Source organism: Miniopterus schreibersii (assembly GCF_964146895.1).
Source record: "Miniopterus schreibersii genome assembly, chromosome: 11".
Classification (NCBI taxonomy): Eukaryota; Metazoa; Chordata; class Mammalia; order Chiroptera; family Miniopteridae; genus Miniopterus; species Miniopterus schreibersii.
The window spans coordinates 648,230-666,628 of NC_138111.1; the positions used below are offsets into that span (position 1 = coordinate 648,230).

General features: G+C 63.2%; 3 protein-coding genes across 6 annotated transcripts in view; 1 reads left to right on the forward strand and 2 right to left on the reverse strand.

Annotated features, from left to right (window-relative positions):
* The window catches only part of EXD3 (exonuclease 3'-5' domain containing 3), a 42,590-nt gene extending 40,520 nt beyond the window's left edge, over window positions 1-2,070 (reverse strand). The window contains exon 1 of one of the 2 annotated variants that reach the window (XM_081152350.1): window positions 1,939-2,070. The gene's annotated coding sequence lies outside the window, so the exon portion shown is untranslated. The remainder of the gene's footprint in view (window positions 1-1,938) is intronic. The other variant, XM_081152349.1, reaches the window with a different exon arrangement.
* A 229-nt stretch (window positions 2,071-2,299) lies between these two features.
* NOXA1 (NADPH oxidase activator 1) lies at window positions 2,300-10,123 on the forward strand. 3 transcript variants are annotated; one of them, XM_081151530.1, is made up of 14 exons: window positions 2,300-2,780; window positions 4,542-4,624; window positions 5,357-5,465; window positions 6,423-6,557; window positions 6,864-6,965; window positions 7,057-7,119; window positions 7,395-7,438; window positions 7,946-8,078; window positions 8,650-8,689; window positions 8,887-8,945; window positions 9,126-9,280; window positions 9,514-9,628; window positions 9,732-9,846; window positions 9,945-10,123. In XM_081151530.1, the coding sequence occupies exons 1-14, from the start codon at window positions 2,604-2,606 to the stop codon at window positions 10,073-10,075; spliced, it is 1,461 nt and encodes a 486-aa protein (XP_081007656.1). In that variant the 5' UTR covers window positions 2,300-2,603; the 3' UTR covers window positions 10,076-10,123. The 3 variants fall into 3 exon arrangements, with proteins under 3 accessions (XP_081007656.1, XP_081007655.1, XP_081007657.1); XM_081151529.1 differs by having other exon boundaries at window positions 2,329-2,780; window positions 6,858-6,965; XM_081151531.1 differs by having other exon boundaries at window positions 2,329-2,780; window positions 6,858-6,965; window positions 9,762-9,846.
* On the reverse strand, window positions 10,081-15,264 carry ENTPD8 (ectonucleoside triphosphate diphosphohydrolase 8). Its single transcript, XM_081151528.1, has 10 exons — window positions 14,892-15,264; window positions 13,494-13,638; window positions 13,294-13,411; window positions 12,514-12,664; window positions 12,228-12,387; window positions 11,903-12,133; window positions 11,559-11,822; window positions 11,255-11,365; window positions 10,937-11,071; window positions 10,081-10,855 (listed from the first exon to the last, which is right to left on the reverse strand). The coding sequence occupies exons 2-10, from the start codon at window positions 13,617-13,619 to the stop codon at window positions 10,664-10,666; spliced, it is 1,488 nt and encodes a 495-aa protein (XP_081007654.1). The 5' UTR covers window positions 13,620-13,638; window positions 14,892-15,264; the 3' UTR covers window positions 10,081-10,663.
* Window positions 15,265-18,399: the final 3,135 nt, after the last annotated feature.

The following is an 18,399-nucleotide window of genomic DNA, read 5'->3' on the forward strand; positions in this document are numbered from 1 at the left end:
TGCATTTTATTTTTTTCTTGGAAAGTACCATTGTTTAAAAAGAAAACAACAACAACTCAACCTTGTATTGGGCTGCAAGCAATTCCCAAATATCCAATTCCTGCTCATTTGATTGACATCTGTGCTCCAGAATTAACCCCAGAGAGGGGCAGGCCCTCAAGGGAGCAGGAATATTCTCAAGGGAGGCAGATATGTGGGGGCAGATGCTCGGGGTCCCCTCTAGCTACCTTCATCTCTGGGAAGCAGGGAGCAAGGACCTGAGCTGGAAGGGCCTGGCTGGGCGTGGCTCAGCGGTTGAGCGCTGACCTAGGATCCAGGTGATAGGGTTTGATTCCCAGTCAGGGCACATGCCCGGGTTGCGGGCTCGATCCCCAGTTGGGGGGTTGCAGGAGGCAGCCGATCAATGACTTTCTGATCATTGATGTTTCTATCTCTCTCCCTCTGCTTTCCTCTCTCTGAAATCAATAAAGATATTTAAAAAAAAAAAAATGAACTGGGAGGTGGACAGGTGGAGGTGGGGCCCAGGAGAGAGGAAGAGGAAGGAACCGGTCATGGGAGGAGCCAGTGAGTGGACTGGACCTCTGTGTGCCCTCTGAGCATTTCTGGGGTTGGGTAGTGTGGTGAATAATTTTATGTGTCAACTTGGTGAGGCCATGGTGCCCAGAGAGTTGGTCAAACACAGTCACATGTTGCGGTGAAAGTATTTTTAGATGAGGTTAACATTTAAAACAACAGACTTGTAGTAATGCAGATCCTCCTTCATAGTGTGGGTGGGCTTCACCCAATCAGTTGAAGGCCCTAAGAGGAAAAGACTGAGGTTCCCAGGGAAGAGGGAATTTGGCCTGCAGGCGGCCTCAGCCCTGGGCTGCAGCATCAGCTCTGCCCTGGCTCTCCAGCCTGCAAGCCCTCCCTGCAGGTTTTGGACTTGCCAGCCCCCACCACTGCTTGAGCTAATTCCTTAAAATCACCCGTCTCTCCCTCTCTGCACGGAGTTGGTTCTGTTTTCCGGAGAACTTCCTTGACTACGTGAACCAGAAAAAAAGAAACCTGGCTTCAGGTGCAGTCCGGCCAGCAGGGGGCGCTGTGGCGCAGCCCCTCGCGTGCGCCGCCGGCCGCACCGGACGGAACCACCAGCTGCGGGACCGAGGGGCCCGCGCGGGGCACCGGCGGCCCCGCAGCCCGGCCGGAGGGGAGTGGCCTCCGGGCCCCTCGCTCCCTCCAGTGCACTTTCGCTCAAACAGCCCCTCCCAGCTTCCTCCTGTCCGCGGGTTTGCTACGGCTCGCTCGTCCCGAATAGCAATTCTTTGCTGTTCCCAAATGAGCCCATTTTTGCTGCTAAAATAACTCTCACTTTTTTAAGGTCAACAGGCCCATCTGCCCATCGCCGCGCGGGGCCCACCCAGCTGCAGGGGTGGGATGATGCTGGGTCCTGCCTGCTCGCTGAGCCCCCCTCTCTGGGGGAAAGAAGGGGAGCCCTGGGGAGGGCGGAGGGGCCGGGAGACGTGGGCTCCTGAGAGAGTCCCCAGAAGTGTGGCTGGGGCGCCGCCGTCCACCTGCGCTCCCCCGGGAGCCCTGGGGCCGCCCCTCCGGCTCCGAGGCGCGGCCGGGCTCCCGGAAGGGCTCCCGTGTCCCCACCTGGGGTCTGCAGGGCCTGCCTCTCGAGCCCCCGCCGTGGTGTCCCCCTGCGGCACTGGCCGCGCGCGGGGGAGACCCTTCGTGGCCTGTTGCCGGTGCCCAGCCCGCAGGGCCCCGAGGACCGGACTTCGCGCCCGTCAGACTCGGCCCGCGGGCAGGCGGGTGGGGGCGACAGGCAGCTCGGCCGCTAAGGGGCGCTGGGCTGAGCCCCTGCCCACCTGCAGCCCCGAGGCCCAGCCCTGTCTCCCGCGCCGCAGCCGCCCCCGAGGCCGCCCACTCGGCCCACACCCGGGGGTCGCTCACCTGAGCCCGCGGGGTCCGCCCGGAACCTTGAGCGGGCCGCGGCAGCAGCGGACCCGGACGGCTTTTTCGGCAGCACCCAGACCGAGGTTGCCGGCCCCGCGGGGAAGCCGAGCGCTCCCAGCCTCTCGGCCCACGTCCGGGGGCGGGGCCAGACGGAGGGGCGGGACTGGGTCGCTGCTGGGGGCGTGGTCGGGGCTGGAGGGGCGGAGCTGGCGCGGGAACGGGCGGGGCCGACGCTGGGCGTGGGCGGGGCTGGCTCTGTGAGGGGCGTGGCCGCTGGGGGCGTGGCCGGGCTGGAGGGGAGGGGCTGACGCGGGGGCGGGGCCGCTGCTGGGGGCGTGGTCGGGGCTGGTGCGGGAAGGGGCGGGGCCGCCCTGCCGCCAGGGGGCGCCCAGGCCCGCGGGAGGCGTAGCGCACCTGGCGCTCTCGGATTCCTGCCCTCGCCCAGGTGCCCCGCGGCCCTCCGCCCCTGGCCCCCGCCCCTGGCCCCCTGCCCGCCTCGGAGGGGCCCACAGCCCGAGCCCCTCTCCTGGCGCCGACTTCCCTGCTCCGCGCCCTCGGCGCCCCGTCCTTCCCCCCGACCCCTCCGGGGACCCCAGGTCGCCCCCGGGGCGCTCCTGCCGGAAGCTGCGCCTTCTGCGGGCGGGACGGGTGCGGACGCCGCCATGCCCTCGCTCGGGGACCGGGTGCGCGACTGGCAGCGGGGCGTGCAGGCCGTGGAGCGCGGGGACTGGGGCTGCGCCCTGCGCCTCTTCTCGGGCGTCCCGGAGCCGCCCGCCAAAATGTGCTTCAACGTGGGCTGCGTGCACCTGCTGGCCGGGGACCCCGAGGCCGCGCTGCGGGTGAGCGGGCGCCGGGGGCCGCTGAGCCTCTGCCAGTGGGGGAGGCTGTTGCCTGGCACTGGGGGCCCTCCTTACCCTGCGCGGGGCGTGATGAGGACCCGGCTGCGGGGATAAGCCCCCCGCCCCCCCTTCCTCCGGAGGCCACCTGGGGATGTCCGCTCAGCGTTCTGCCCCGGCGAACCCCTAAGGCAGGTGGGAGCTGTGTGGTCAGGGGACCCTCGCCCTGAGCTGAGGCGGCCAGCAGGGGGTGCAGGCTTCTCACTGCCTCCTCTCGGCGATGACCAAATGCCAGGCTCTGCGGTCATGGGGCAGGGCCGCGGCCCACACCCGCGCAGGTGCTCACCCAGGTGCTAACAAACCTGGAAACAAGCTCCAGGCTGGATCCGGCTGGGAAGGGGCCTACCTGTCCCCCAAGGGGTAAAGTTTGGGGCAAGGGGTTTCACCAGATGCCTGTGATGATGGTGAGGCGACAATTCTTTGCCCAAACCCCAGACGTGAGTGCTCATGTGTCTTCCAACCCGCTCCCCAAAACAGAACCAAGAGCTCAGGGGTGCACAGGGACCCACACACCTGGTTCCGCCGAGGGGGCAGCAGAGAGCCACGCTGCCCTTTAGAGGCTTTATGTTCACCCAGCGCTGCTGGTCCCCGACTTCTGTCGGAGAAAATGAAAGGGAAAGGCGGTGCCACACGGAAGAGCAGCCGTGTCAGTGTCTCCCAGACTCCTTCACTGGAGGGGCCTGGGCAACGTGCACAGGGGACCCCGTCATTTCTGGCCTTGCGTACGAAGCCACCGTTCTCAGGAACCTTTTCAGTTCAAATGTTGCCCAAGAAAGGGAGCCTGGCCACTGGACGCCAGTCCTCACTTCGGTAAACTGTGATTTAACGAGAGAGGGGACGCAGGTTGTGGCGAGGCGTCCAGTCTCCCCTGCCCCAAAGGAGGGGCCGCAGTGCTGTCTAAAGTCAAAGCAGACGGGACAGCTACCATTAGTAATCGTCCTGGGGGTGGCCCAGGTGAGGAGGGGGTGCTGGGACTGCTCTGCTGTGTGAGCTTCAGCCAAGCCCTGATCAGGATGCTCCGGGTGGCGGGACAGCAAACGAGGGGATTCCATCGGCCCTGAGTGGCCACCACTCAGGACCTCCGAGCGCACCTTTGACCTTGGGTTGGATTCAGTTTGACACCTCCCCCCCCCCCCCCCCCCCGTAGACTAGTGAGAGTAAGACCATGACACGGCTCCTGCGGCCTCTGTCCCCGTTAGGGACAGATGACGTCACTTCTGGGTGCGGTTTAAGGGAGAGCCGCGTTGTGCTTTCTGACTCACTGGATGAGAAGTGTGTCATTGTGCGTGAGCTACCAAAAATAGGACCTACAAAGACAGAAACCTTGCATAACCACATCCCCCAGAGGTAACCATCATCGCTGTGCGGGGCTGTCTCCTTCTGTCCGCTCTCTGTCCTCGTGGTAAACAAAGTGGTTTGTGACACTGCCTCCCCGCACTCTGAGCCCCCACAAGGCGCCTCAGGGGCTCAGGTGTGTGGGGGGTTAGGTTGTAGCAGCGAGGGGAGCTGAATGGCCCTGCGCACGCCTACGCGTGAGCTCTGAGCGCCCCTGGCCTGGTAGGGGGCTTTCACCTGCAGGTGGCTGTCGCAAGGCCCATGGATGGAATTCCTTGGCCCTGTCCCTGGTTGTCCTTCTGCACTGCGTCTGTGACAGGGGGTGGCGGGTTACAGATCTTGGCGCTCCAAGGGCATTTTTATCCCCAGGCATTCGACCAGGCAGTGAGCAAGGACGCCTGCCTGGCTGTTGGCTTCCTCCAGCGAGGAGTGGCCCACTTCCAGCTGGAGAGGTGAGCACAGGCCTCCTTGTTACTCCTCTGACAGCCCCTTGTGTTCCTGCCTCCGCCCCCCTCCCGGGGGTCACCTCCTCCTGGACGGGAGTGGGACGTGGGGCAGAGCCACAGTCTCTGGTCTCTGTGAGGCTCACACAGCACCATTGAGGGCATCCCCTCCTTTGTCCCTCACCATGGCTGCTGTAGCAGGACTGGTGTGGAAACCGAGGGCAGGCCTGGAGTGGTGGGTCCCAGCACCCAGAGGTGCTTGGAGTTCTCACTGCTCGCCAGGGTGTCTGCACTGTAGCCCTTCCCAGAGACAAGCCTGGCCCCAGGACAAGCCGCACAGAAGGCCCCACACTGGGCAGACAGGCTCAGCCCAGGAGCCTCCCTGGGGGAGGGGGACTGGTGGAGTCAGGGAGCTGGCAGCAGGGCTCTGCAGGGGAAGGCCTTCAGGGAGTGGGGGGCCTGAGAAGCAGGAGGGAAATGTGCAGGGCACATTTGGGGTTCCAAAGAGGGTCTGGGGTGCAGACAGGGGCCCCAGGCAGGAGAGCGAGATGCCCAGAATTCAGAGTTGGGCACCACCCCACACTCGAGATGCAGCCACATCTGAGCATTGACCCCTTGTGCCCTTCGTCAGGACCTGAGTGACCACCACTGCCCCCCAGATGTCCAGATGTCCCTGGAGCTGGCGCAGGGCTAGGCCCCTTTTCCCTGCTGAAGCCCCACCCTGTTCCCGGCTGCCCGCAGGTTCCAGGAGGCCTTGTCCGACTTCCAGCTGGCCCTGGCGCAGCTGAGGGGGAACACCGTCATCGACTACACACAGCTGGGTCTGCGGTTCAAGCTGCAGGCCTGGGAGGTGAGCGTGTGAGAGGTGGGGCCCGCGGGGCCTCCAGATGCTGTCCATGGGGAGGTGGCCCAGTGGTCCTTCCAGGGCTCTTGATTCCTGCAGGCCCCGTCCTCTGGGCCCCGTTGTCTGTTACTGTCACAGGTGGGGCTCTGTGGACAGAGGCTTCCTCTCACCAGGGTGCTCCCTAGTCCCCACTGGTCACTCTTCTACCCCAAGGAGGCCGGGGCCCCGGTGGAGAGGGGCATTGGGAGGACCCCTCATACTCCCAGCATGCCCAGAAACACACTGCCTTGGAGCCCCCTGGGAATCACGGAGAAAGGCCCGTCAGGTGTGGGTCCACAGCCCACCTGTGTCCCCTGGCCCAGGGCACTGAACAGAGCAGGTGGCTCCCACCAGGCCCTGGTGCAGGGTCCCCAGTGGGTGGCCAGCCGGCTCCAGGAGCATGGTCACCCGGCAGCCTCAGGGACAGCAGTTTCTCTTGTTGGAAGAGCACCTGCTGTCCCCCTCGGGTCCCTGCTGGTGACAGCCTTAACCCAATCCAACATTTCCATCAAAAGCCGTTTCCATGGCAGAGGGGACAGGGCAGAGACAGGCAGCCCCCCAGACCCGGGGGGTGCAGTGCAGGGAGGAAAGGCCATGAGGGGGTCCTGCCAGATGCAGAATGGGGTGAGACAGGCTAGAGGATGCCCCAGAGATGGAGATGGGCCAGAGCGATGGGCCACTGGGAGGGGGTGTCCCAGAGAGTGACCACCACTGAGCCAGGTAAGCTTCACGTGGCTGGGCACCCAGAAGAGACCTGGCAACTGTGGCTGGGGAACATGCCAGCTGGACCAGGCGTGGGACCTGGTAATGGGATTGGGGGAGGGGCCATGAGCAGGACGAGGGCTTGGCTTGGGCCAGAGGATTGCCCTAGGAGTGGGACAGGGCCGGGCCCGGCTGCTGCCTCACCTTTCGCTTGGCTTTCAGGTGCTGTTCAATGTGGCAGCGACACAGTGTGGGCTGGGGCTTTGGGCCGAGGCCGCCCGCAGCCTGGAGGAAGCCATCTCCAAGGGGCCGGGAGGGGCCTGCGGCGACCTGAACGTTGCCCTGGCTCAAGTGCAGGTGAGGACAACCAGGCCAGTCCTGCCCCGGGCTCCTGAGCTGACCCAGGTTGGCTGACGGGGCCCAGAGCCTGCAGTGTGGGGCTCACATAAGTACAGACCCCTCAGGACCAACTGTCTGAGATGGAGAAACTTCCGGAGGGAGGTGGCCATGTGCCCAGGTGTGGAGGCTGGGCGAGGGCTTTGTATGGCCTGTGGGAGGAGGTGGTGACCCCAAGTGGCCCCTTTTGCTCCGGAGCTCAGGGGCTCCCGCAGGTGCGGCCCGATCAGACACAGGTCTGCATGGGCCAACTCCCTCCAGAAACAGGTTCCCCTGCAGCCTCGGAGGGTCCCCAGGGGCGAGGTCTTCCGGCCTCACAGGCGGCACCTGGAGCACCTGGAGCCCGTGGATTTCCTGGGCAAGGCCAAGGTAAAAGGGGGGCCGCTTCTCACTTCTCAGACCCCACATACCCAGGAGCCATCACCTCCTGACCTGGCCACCGCCTGCTGTCCCTCACCAGGTGGTGGTAGCCTCTGCCATGCTCACTGACCAGCACCAGGGCGCTCGGCCGCGGCAGCCCCAGGTGGGTGGGTTCCTTCCCCCTCAGCCTCCTCCTCTGGGTTTTGTGGGTCAGAGCGCTGCAGGCCTCCCCTGCCGAGGAAGGGAGATGCTGAACCTGCTCTGAGCCCTCCTGGGCTCCCCAACTTCCCTCTGATCTGAAATTGGGGGTGGCCGTCCTATCCCATGGGACAGCCTGAAAATCACAGTCTCCCCTGGGAGAGCCCTGCCAGCCAGCCTGCCCTGGCACCACCCCCCATGGGAGTCTATGCACCAAGCAGGACACCACTCTGCCCACAGGTTCAGGATGACCATGGTGGAGCCAGGCCCCGGGCTGGCCCAAGGTAGGAAGGGGTGTCTCCCCTGTGTGCTTGCTTCTGGCCAGGGGCCAGGACTGTCATGTCCTTTCTCAGGTTGATACTGGCCAGAGCTCCCAGGACTGGGGGCACCCAGCCTTTCTCAGCCCTTCTGTGTTCATATTTGTCCAGAGGCTCAGGGTTCCCCCTGTCCTGCTCCCATCGGACCTCCGCTCAGGCCTCGATGGGCTCCAGGCAGCGTGGAGGGACAGAGTGAGGTGCCGGGGAGGGGCGCAGGCTGGGCTGCGTTGTGAGGTAGGCACCCCCTCCCCCACTGCCAAACCTGGGCCTTGGAGAGGGGGTGGCTCTGACTGGTGCAGTTCAAGGTAGCACAGGGCATGGAGGCAGAGCAAGCCCCACGCCTGGGCCAGGCTCCCCATAGCTCCTCTGCTCTGCACTCAGGGCTCCCTCAGGCCCACCTTTGGCAGAGCTCTTGACCAAGGGGGCAGCCGGGTCAAGAGAATGAGCCCTGAGAATGGGGCCCCCTCCCCCCAGGGTGCACGACACAGGCTCCTGCGGATCTGGCACCCCCCTCCGCCCCAGGACGCCCTCCGGCGCTGACATGGAGGTCGCGTCTGGCCAGGCGGGGCAGGCCGGCCACCGCGCACCCGTCACCTCTGATGAGCAGGTGTGTGAGCCAGGGTGGGGATGGGCAGGGAGGACTCCCCACCCCAGGCTGAGCGTGGGGGCCAGTGGCCACCGCTGGACATCACAAGGGTCTCAGAGCAGGGCAGGCAGCCTCCTTGCCCGCCGGGAGACAGAGCTTTGACTCCCTCCGTCAGGCCGGGGATATGGGGGAAGGCAGGCTGCTGCTCTCTCCAGTGCAGACAGGGCCTGGTGGCCCCTGGGGGGGACTGGCCTGCAGCCCACAAGTCCCTGCTGTCTCCCACCCCTCAGTTGGGGCCCCCATCACCCCTGCCTCCTTTCCTGGAATGGGAAGCCCCCAGGTGCTGGGTGAGGCTGAGGAGGAAGGGACTTGGGCTTCACTGGCAGGTGCGGCCAGAGGGGGTCCAGCCACACACACAGAAAGCCATTCAGTTTCACAGTTTATCAAGGACTTTGTTCACCGATGTTCCCACCACGCCCTGGCCCCCATCCCTGCCCCACCACTGCCTGGCCCCCACCCTGAAGGCCCCACCCTCGAGGCCCCACTCCTGGCCCCCACCATGGCCCAGCAGAGCCTGTGGCTTTTTTTGCAGAGTCCCCACACGGACCAAGCTGGCAAACAGGTTCCTCTAGGTAAGGGTGTCCTGAGTGGTGGGTGAGGGGCACTCGGAGGAAGTAGGCATCTGGGGGGCTAAGAGAAACCTCTTTGACCCCTGAGGAAGAAACTGGTGGCCTCGGGCCTCCCTGTGGGCAGTGATCTGGCAGGTCCTCCAAAATGTTCCCCTTTGTGGGGGTGCCCACCTGAGTCCCCACTCCATCCCCCTCTGCAGGGCCGCTGGCAGCTGGGGGGCCACACCCTGAACCCTCTGAGGATCCTGTGGATGCTGGGGTAAGAAGTCCCTACTCCCAGGGTCGTGGGGGCCCCAAGACCAGGCCCTGTCCCTCTTTATAGCCCCAGGGACCCTGGCTGGTGAAGCCTTCAGTCCCTTGGCCCAGCCCCTCCCACCCTCTCAGTCCCTGCCCTCACCTCAGGCCCAAATCCTACCACCGTCTTTCTGCCTGACCCCAGGGAGTGGCTGCAGGGGACTCCAAGTCTTTGGTGACCATCATGGTGCAGTGTGCCTTCACCCTGGCCCTGAAGGCCCCACAAGGAGCTGACCTGTCCAGCCTGAGGACCCTGCTGAGCCAGGCCCTCCCTCACCAGGCCCAGTGTGGGCAGCTCAGGTGGGCAGGACAGTGGGCTCAGCTGGGCACCTCTCAGCCCCAGGCCCAGGGAGGGCACCCCAGGGAGGGTAGCCCAGAGAGGGAGCCCCAGGGAGAGAACCCCAGGCCTCAGCTGGAAGAGGAGCTGGACCCATCAGGAGCTGCAGGTGTCCCAGGTCAGCACCCTCCCCACAGCCCTTGCCCTGGGCAGGCTGACAGCCCCTGGCTGCCCACTCTGATGAGTCTCTTTGCAGTTACCGGGAGCCAGGTGACAAGGGGCGCTGGGTCCCCCTCCCAGAGGAGGAGGGGCTGCAGAGGGCCTGGCGGGACGCGGCTTCTGAGTCCACGGGCCTGCAGCTCCGGTGCCAGGTGAGCCTCGGAGAGCACGGGCCTGGGCTGGGTCAGGCGGCTCTGGGGGAGGCCCAGGACCCTCTGGTGCCCTGCTGGCCCTGCAGTGCCGCTTCTGTCACAGGCAGTAGGTGGCCGGCCTGTCCTCTACCAGGTGGTGGCCCAGCACAGCTACTCGGCCCAGGGACCCGAGGACCTGGACCTGCAGCCGGGAGATACTGTGGATGTCCTGTGTGCAGGTAGGGCAGGCAGAGCCCTCTCCCCATCACCCTGCCGGGCCCACGGGGGCACACGGGGTCCGTAAGGGGACGTGGCCCATTGCCCTGGTTCCTTGCAGTGGACCACGCGTGGCTGGAGGGCCACTGTGATGGCCGCACGGGCATCTTCCCCAAGTGCTTTGTGGTCCTGGCCGACCGGCACGTGAGGAGCCCCGACGACCGCCCACCTGGGCCGCGAGACCAGCCCTGAGAAGTCACGAGGCAGGAGAGAGGGTTTTAATAAAAGTGGTCAACCCCCAGCAAGGCGTGGACATATTCTGGGCTCAGCCATTCCGGGTGGGGGCTGGCTGCTCCGGAGAAGTCACGCCTCCCTCAGGCCAGGAAACACGTGGGCTTCAGGCTGGGCCTCCCCCAGCCTCCTCCTGAGGCTCTGCGGACTCTGGGGACCCCGGGCCCCCCACTTGCCCCTCCCAGGGACTCAGGCCCCTTCCTGCTCCAGCCGTCACTCCCCACTCCTGGGCTTGACTAGCTCCATGTCCCTCTGACACTGCAGACACACCCCAGCGGTCCCGGCAGCCGGGCATCTGTGCAGACAGATGCTCCCTGCCCTGGAGAGAACCGTGGAGAAGGGGACCCAGGGTGCCAGGATAGGGGCTCGGATGGGGCCACAGCACAGCCTCCGTGGCCAGAGCAGCTCTGATGTCAGAGCCGCAGGACGAGCCCCTCAGAGGCCCCGTGGGTCAGGAGCTCGGCCGGCTCCAGCCAGCTCAGGCGTCCGGGCTGGGGTGGCCCCTGGGCTGCGGAAGCCGGGCCTCCCCTGCGCCAGAAGGCTGCCCACTCAGTCCCGGGGCCAGAGGAGCTGGGCTGCAGCTGCCGTGAGAATGGCCACAAGGGTCAGCACCACAAAGACGACACTGGCCACCCAGACTCCGTAGCTCTCTGCCCACCACTGGGCGGGCGCCTCGGCCGGGATCATGTTGGTCAGGTTCAGCATGTAGCCCAGCGTCCAGCCAATGTCGGCGCCTCCAGCCTGCAGGGCACACACGCGGTCAGGGCTGCGGCCGCCACCCCCGGACTCCTGCCCGCCCTCCCCGGGTCTGGGGCCAGCCACCTGCTTGCGGAACTCGATGCTGGGCCAGGTCTCCTCGCTGAAGCCATAGCCCTCGAGCAGGAGCGTGAGGATGTACAGGCCGGAGGCACAATAGCCACGTAGCCAACGCTTCTGCCCCGGCCACGTCGCCTCCACCTGGGCAGGGGAAGGGGAGGGACCAGGTGAGGCCACACACATCCTATGCTGCTGGGGGCTGGTCCCACGTGCGGCCAGGGGGCTGTCCTCCCTTCCACGGCTCCCCCACACCCACTGCCACACTGGCCCAGTGGGGTCCCCGAGTCCCTGCTCAGGGAAGCTGTGGCCCTGGGACCCACCCACCAGCTTCCAGGGCTTTTGGCAGAATTCCCAGACAGTGGCGTTGACCGTGGCCAGTGGCTGCCCGGAGGTGAGGTTCAGGAAGTGGAAGGTGTAGTAGAAGTTGGAGAAGGCCTGAAGGGGAGGCGGGGGAGACGGGTATGTCTGTGAAGGAGTGGTGCCCAGGCAGGCCAGGTCCCCGTCCTATCCCACCCTGGGGTGCAGAGTCTCCAGGAGGCCACCTGTCCCACCCGCCCAGGGCTCGGTCTGGGCCCACCTGGTGTCAGGCCCCTGGGGCTCAGAAGGGGACTGGGGCCCTAGTGCTCACATAGAATGGGCCCTGCAGGGGGGGCTGGTAGACCCCGTTGAAGGCACAGTCTTTTTGGCCCTTGCAGCTGGAGAAGTTGAAGAGGCCCCGGATGGCCGAGACGCAGGCCCCAGGGTTCCCCGTCCCTTCCACAGTCAGGTTCTGGGGGAAGCCGGGGGGATATGCAGCTTGGACACACGGCGACTCGTACACGGGGGCCAGGGACAGTGTGTCCTGGTAGCCACTGTGGTAGCAGGGGTGGCGGATGCGGTGGCCCGGGCTGCTCTGCAGGGAGGGTGGGAGGCAGCCGTGAGCACCTGCCTGGGGCAGGGCACCCAGCAAGCCTCCTCCCCCGGGGAGCCCACCTGCACCAGCCCAGCCAGCAGCCTGTTCAGAATCTGGTCGCGCCCGAAGCAGAGGTAGCTGTGGGTGTAGACGCTGTGCTTGAAGCCGTAGAGGAGGAAGGTGGCCTGGGTGCTCTCGTCCAGAATGGGGCCTCCGGGCACGAAGGTGATCTGGGTGGAGGCCCCACCCATGTCCAGGGCGCCCACCAGTGTCCCCTCGGAAGGCCGGATCCACTCTCCAGAGAAGGAGTACTGAGCACAGAGGGGCACCGGGTTCCGGGACTGACCATGCGGACTCAGCCCGGCTCCTCCAGCCCTCACCCCCACCCTGGGGCTGCTCATTCACCTTGACCAGCAAGCCCAGGACGTAGTTAATGGTGATCCAACCTAAGGCACCTTCATCCTGACCAGCCAGGAGCTCGGCGCCCCGGAAGTCCACGGGGGCCCGGCCCAGGACCTGGGTGATGGCTGCAAAGATCTCCTCGGCCTGGGAGCTGTTCTTTTGGCTGCGCAGAGAGGAGGAGGGAGGGTGGGGGGGTGAAGCTGGCCAGCAGCCCACACCCACCCATTAACACCCACCCCGGGGCGTTGAGACCACAGCACTCACAGCCGCTCCACACTGCCCACCTCACCTGAGCAGCCTCATGCCAGCCGTGGCCCCCAGGAACAAGGGCGTGTGCTGATGCTGGGCCTCTGGGATCGTGGCCAGCGCCTCCTCCAGGCAGCCCCGCAGGCTCTCGCCAGCCTGTGACGGGTTGGAGGTGTAGGAGGAGATTCCCGGGCCTGAAACACAGCACCCCAGGAGGACCGGGCTCCAGGCCCCGAAGGCTGGCTGGACTGAAAGGGCCTGTGGGGGGTTGGACAGTGGTCCCTGAAAGGTGTGTCCACACCCTCGCCCCTGCCAGAACCTCCGAGTGTGACCTTATTTGGAAAAGGGGACTTTGCAGATGTAATTAAGTTAAAGTGAGGTCATCCTGGATTCCCTTGGGGGCCCCACATTCAATGACAGGGACCCTTATTCGAGAAAGGAGAGGGCATTTGAGACACAGGAAGGAAGCCCCAGAGGCAGCTGCAGAGGCTGGGGTGGGGAGGGGACCACAAGCACAGGAACCCCGGAGCCCCAGAGGCTGGAGAGGCAGGAAGGGCTGAGCAGGGTCTCTGCAGCTCAGGTGGGGACCTGTCTGGACCCTGGGAGGCAACTGCAGGCTCTGTCCCTGTACCCCACCGACCAGCTGTGCCACCTGGGGCAACTCACTCAACCTCTCTGAGTCCCCTTTCCTTGAGGTTAATGTGCTGACTTGCTGAGGGATGGAGACCAGCCTGTGCCACCTCCCAGCCCTCTGCCCGGCTGGGAAGCCCATCCAGGCAGTGGGCAGGGGCTCCCAACACCACCCACCTTTGAGGGAACTGACCTTTCACCTGGCAGGCCAGGGCCTGGCTGACCACGCCTGTATCATTCTCCTTGTCCGCTGGCCACCGGTACACAAAGAGGGACGTGTGGGAGGACCCCGCGTCAAACACGATCCCAAACTGGTAGCGACACTGGGGTCAGGAGGGCAGGGGGCCGCACCCCCCTCCGCCCAGCCCGCCCCCTGCTCAGGGCCGGGCGCACCTTGGTGTCTGCGGGCAGGAGGATGCTGGTGGCCTCCACCAGGATCAGAATGAGAGTGGTGATGGCCAGGGCAAGCATGGCACCCAGCATGGCCGTGAGGACCCGCTCCTTGCAGGTCAGCTTCATGATGGGGGCAGGGCTGGACCTGGGGGCGGTGGCAGCAGTGGGCAGACCCCGCCACTCCGCCCTCCCGGGGTTCAGCCCACCTTGCTGGGTCAATGGGCAGAGCCAAAGACCAGCCTCAGGAGCCCAGGGTGCTCACAGGTGGGGGGCCGGTGTGTGTGGAGAGCCAAGCGTCTGGGGACGTAGAGCCCTGAGAGTCCGGGGCCACACCTCTGTATGGCCACATCCAGGACGAGCAGGGCTGCCCGCCTGCCCCCTCCCTGTTATCTGGGCAGCCGGCCCTCCCAACCTCCCAGGACCCCTGCTCTCCCACCTCACCCCCAGGGGAAGGAGCCCCAGCTCTGCACTGAGTGGGGAGACCCAGGACCCCACCTCCCGCCCGCCTGCCTCCCCTCTGGGCCTCACCCCAGGCCTCTCCCAGGTGGAGTTTTCTCTCTGGGAGCCCTGAGGTCAGGCCTGAGGAAGGGCACAGGTGACCTCCTGCAACCAATGAATGAAGCCAGCGGGTCCTGTGAGCAGGCCGCCTCCACTAAAGGACCTCGAGGCGGAGCTAACAGAGACACCTGCTTTCCATTCAAAACCAGCCTCCAGCTTCGCCAGTCTGAGCTGAAATATTTCCCTTGGCCCCGGACGGAGGGCCCCTTGGCAGCCAGCCTGGCTGACCCCAAAGTGCAGGGCCCTCTGGATTTCCCGGGCAGGCAGGGTCACCAGGAGCCGCGGGGCAGCTGGCACCACTGCCCAAAGGAACCTGATCTCTGAGTGGGCAGCACCTTGGGGTTCACGTGGTTTTGTATATCGACTATTCCCGCAGGAAGGCAAACAAAGGTTGGGCGCTTCATTCAAACGGGGTGTGTGAGGGGAGGCAGGAGCCTCTGTCCAGGCCCTGGGCTACGCGGGGCTGCCATGGGCTGTGTGGCTCTGACCCCGTTTTAAGGAGGGAAGACGGAGGCTCAGGCAAGACAGGTGGCCTGCTGCAGGGAGGCCAGGCCTAGATGGGACCCACCTGATGCCAACCAGCACCCAGGCCCCAGGCCACCTCAGAGACAAACAGGTGACAGGCAGGGCCAGGGACCCCAGGACCCCATGCCACACCCCACCTCCAGGGGATGTAGCATCTGAGCCCCCAGTGGGCAGGCGAAGGGAACGGCAGGCTCCCCAGAGTCAGGAAAGCCCCTCAGACCAGGACAGCTCCTCAGGACTGGTCAGCACCCCCTTAGAAGTGGTCAGCACCCTTAGACCAGGATAGCTCCCCGTAAGACTGGTCAGCCCCCTCACCTGGGCTGGCAGACAACCGGCTGCAGCGAGGACGAAGCTGGAGTGTTGTCCCTCAGGCACAGGCCAAGTGCTGTCCTGCCCCTCCCCGCCTCCCCACCCCATTAGTCACCACCCTCCAGGACCTGGATCTGCAGCGGGCAGGTGACGGAGTCTGGAAGCAGGTGCGCTGCCGGCCAGAGCTGCCCACGCCCAGCTCGTGGACCCCCAGCCCCGGGTCGCAGACCAGTGACTGGCTCAGGGGGGCTGAGCTCTGCCCACTGCCCAGGGTCATCCGCCCACCACCGAGGGTCTCCCCAACCCCCTGCTGCCCAGAGATGTCATCCCCCCTCTGCCTGCCCTTCCCCTCCTTGGAGGCTGCTGGACTTTGCCCTCCGACTCCACCCTCCCCCAGCTGCAAGAAGAGCGCCAGGGTTCAGGCCACAGCAGGTCAGAGTCAGGTGACCCGACAAGGGGGGGCCTGAGGGCTGAGCCGGGGCAAAGGCCAGGGGGCGGAGCTGCAGCCTCAGCCCCCGAGGGTGGGGTGTTCCGTGCACAGCGGAACCGCCCCTCAGTGCACGGCCAGGTGGCCCCCGCCCTCCCTCCAGTGAGCCACTGTGGTCTCGCCCGCCCCGGCTGCCCCACCCCAAAATCAGCTCCCTCTCAACAGTCTGTCTTTGGGGACAAGTTCCCAGGGATGGACTGAGCCTGGCTTCTCCCACGCGGCACAAGGCCAGGGCTATTGGGGTGCCAGCGATCCCCCCTCCGCGCCCACGCTGGAGTCCAGGTGCACAGCTGGGCCTCCCCCGTCCAAGGCATTTCGGGGGTTTCCCCTTTCTGACCGTGAGGAGGTGTAGGGACACTTAGGCACAGGTCTCTGCTGGACGGGCCCAGGAGACAGGTCAGGGTGGCTGGGTCAGGCCACTTTTAACTTGATTGGAAACCACCCCTCGGTTCCGGCAGGAGGGCCCGGTCTCCCGCCCTCCTCAGTACTGGGTGTCTCAGGTTTTACCTCTAGCCCGTCGGACGGGTGGGGTGACACGCACCGTGGCTTAATTCAAACCAGGGGCTGATGTGCCTTCCCGCGGCCTAATTTGCATACATGTGCCCGATGGCCCTCCCCACGGGTGTGCGGGGGGGTATCTCTGCGTTTCCCGGGGTGATCGGGGGCCTTGAGCGTCTTTTCGGGGACCTGTCGGCCATCTCTGTGTCTTTGGAAAAACATCCGTCCGGGTTGTCATGAACAGAAGTCCGCCAGGTAGCCTGTCACCAAAAGGACTTCTTTGAGAACGAGAAAGGACCGCAGCCGTGTGTGGGCAGCCGCGGCCACGGGAGGGACCCACGGAGCAAGGGCCTCACGCAGAGCGAGGAAGTGGAAGTCGGGGCAGGCTGTCACAGCCCAGAGCTCCGCGGCGGCCCGAGCCACTCCTCTGCCCGTTTTCTAATTGGATTGCCTCTCACTGTTGTCTTCTGCCGTCTGACTTCTTTACTTCGGGCATCCGCCCCTTAGCAGATGCATGGTTTGCGTTTTCTCCCGGACCGCAGGCTGCCTTTCGTTTGGTTGACGGCCTCCCTTGCCGGGCAGAAGCCTTGTAGTTTGCTGTGGTCCCACTTGCTTTTTGCTGCTTTTGTTACTTTTGATTTGGTGTCAGGTTTTAAAAGAAAATCATCGCCGCGTCCGACGTCAAGGAGGTTACTGCCTGTATTTTCTTCTAGTTTTAGGCTCGAGTTCAAGTCGTTAATCCATTTTGTGTTACTTGGGGGGTGCGGTGTAAGACGGGGGTCCGATTTCATTCTTCGGCATGCGGCTGCTGTTTTCCCAGCATCGCTTATTGAAGAGAATGTCCTTTCCCCATTGCGTAGTTTTGGTTTCTTTGTCATAAATTGATCGACCACATACCCATGCCGGGGTTTATTTCAGGGTCCTCTGTTCTGTTCCATTGATATGGTTTTTTATGCCAATACCACACTGTTTCAATCGCTATAGCTCTGTAATATAGTTTGAAGTCGGGGCGTGACATGCCTCCAGCTTTGTTTTTCTTTTTTCAGATTTCTTTGGCTATTTGGGGTCTTTTGTGGCTTCACACAAATTTTAGGTTGGTTTGTTCTATTTTTGTAAAAAGTGCCGTTGGAACTTTGACAGGGATTGCATTGAATCTGTCCATCGTTTTGGGTAGTGTGGACATTTTAACATTAATTCTTCCAGTTCGTGAGCTCAGAATATCTTTCCATGTATTTGTGTCTTCAATCATTTTTCCATTAATGTCTTATAGTTTTCAATCTACAGGTCTTTCACTTCCTTGGCTAAATTTATCCCTAGGTGTTTTGGGTTTTTTAATGCAACTCTAAATGAGATTGTTTTCTTAATTTCTGACAGTTCATTATTAATGTAGAAAAATGCAGCAGACTTTTGTGCATTGGTTTTGTATCCTGTATCCTTGCTGAACGTATTGGTTCTAACAGTTTCTGGTGGAGTCTTTAGGGTTTTTCTATATAAAATATCATGTCATCTGCAAGCAGTAACCGTTTTACTTCTGGGTTTTCAATGTGGAAGACTTTTATTTCTTTTTCTTGCCTAATTGCTCTGGCTAGAACCCCCAACTCTGTGTTCAATAAACGCGACAAGAGTGAAATCCTTGTCTTGTTCCTGATCTTGGAGGAAAGGCGTCCAGCTTGTCACCGTTGTCTATGACATTAGCCGCGGGCCTGTCATACACGGCCTTCATTATGTGGAGGTACGCTCCCTGGATACCTGCTTTGTTGAGATTTTTATCGTAAATAGACGTTGAATTTTGTCAAGGGCGCTCTGCACCCGTTGGGACAATGGTATGGTTTTTATCCCTGGTGGTGCGTCGCACTGGCTCATGTGATGGAGTCGCCCTGCATCCCTGGGAGGAATCCCACACGATCGTGGGGTACGGTCCTTCTAACGTATTGTCGAATTCAGCGTGCTAGTGTTTTATTGCGGATTTTGGCGTCTAGGTTCACCAGGGATACTGGCCTGTAATTTTATTTTTTGGGGCAGCCTTGCTTGCTTTTGGTATCAGGGTAATGCTGGTCTTATAAACTGTTGGTCTCACACTACTTTTTTTTTTTTTTTTTTAGAATAGTTTGAGGATTAATTATTAATTTTTCTTTGAATGTTTAGTAGGATTCACCGGTGAAGCCATCTGGTCCTGGACTTGTTTTGGGAGGTTTTTGGTTACCGACTCGTATCCATACCACCTTTCTCGCGCGCGGGCTGTACATGTTTTCTCCCCAGCCACCTCTGTCTGCTGCCAGTGTTTATCTCAATCGGGGCAGGTGGGCAGGCCGCCTGCAGTGACCGGGGGTGGCTCTGGCCCCCATGCTGCCCCACCCAGCCGCCTCTACGTCTCCCATCACCTTTCTGGTTTTGCGCTTTTCCCAAAACGCTCTCCCGTGTGTGTGCTGTCTGTTCTGGGCCCCCTCGGGGTTTGCCATCTTCCCCTCCCTCACGCTTCTCCCGGTGGCGCCGGGTATGGGAAGTGGCACCTTGGGAAGCAGGTGTTAA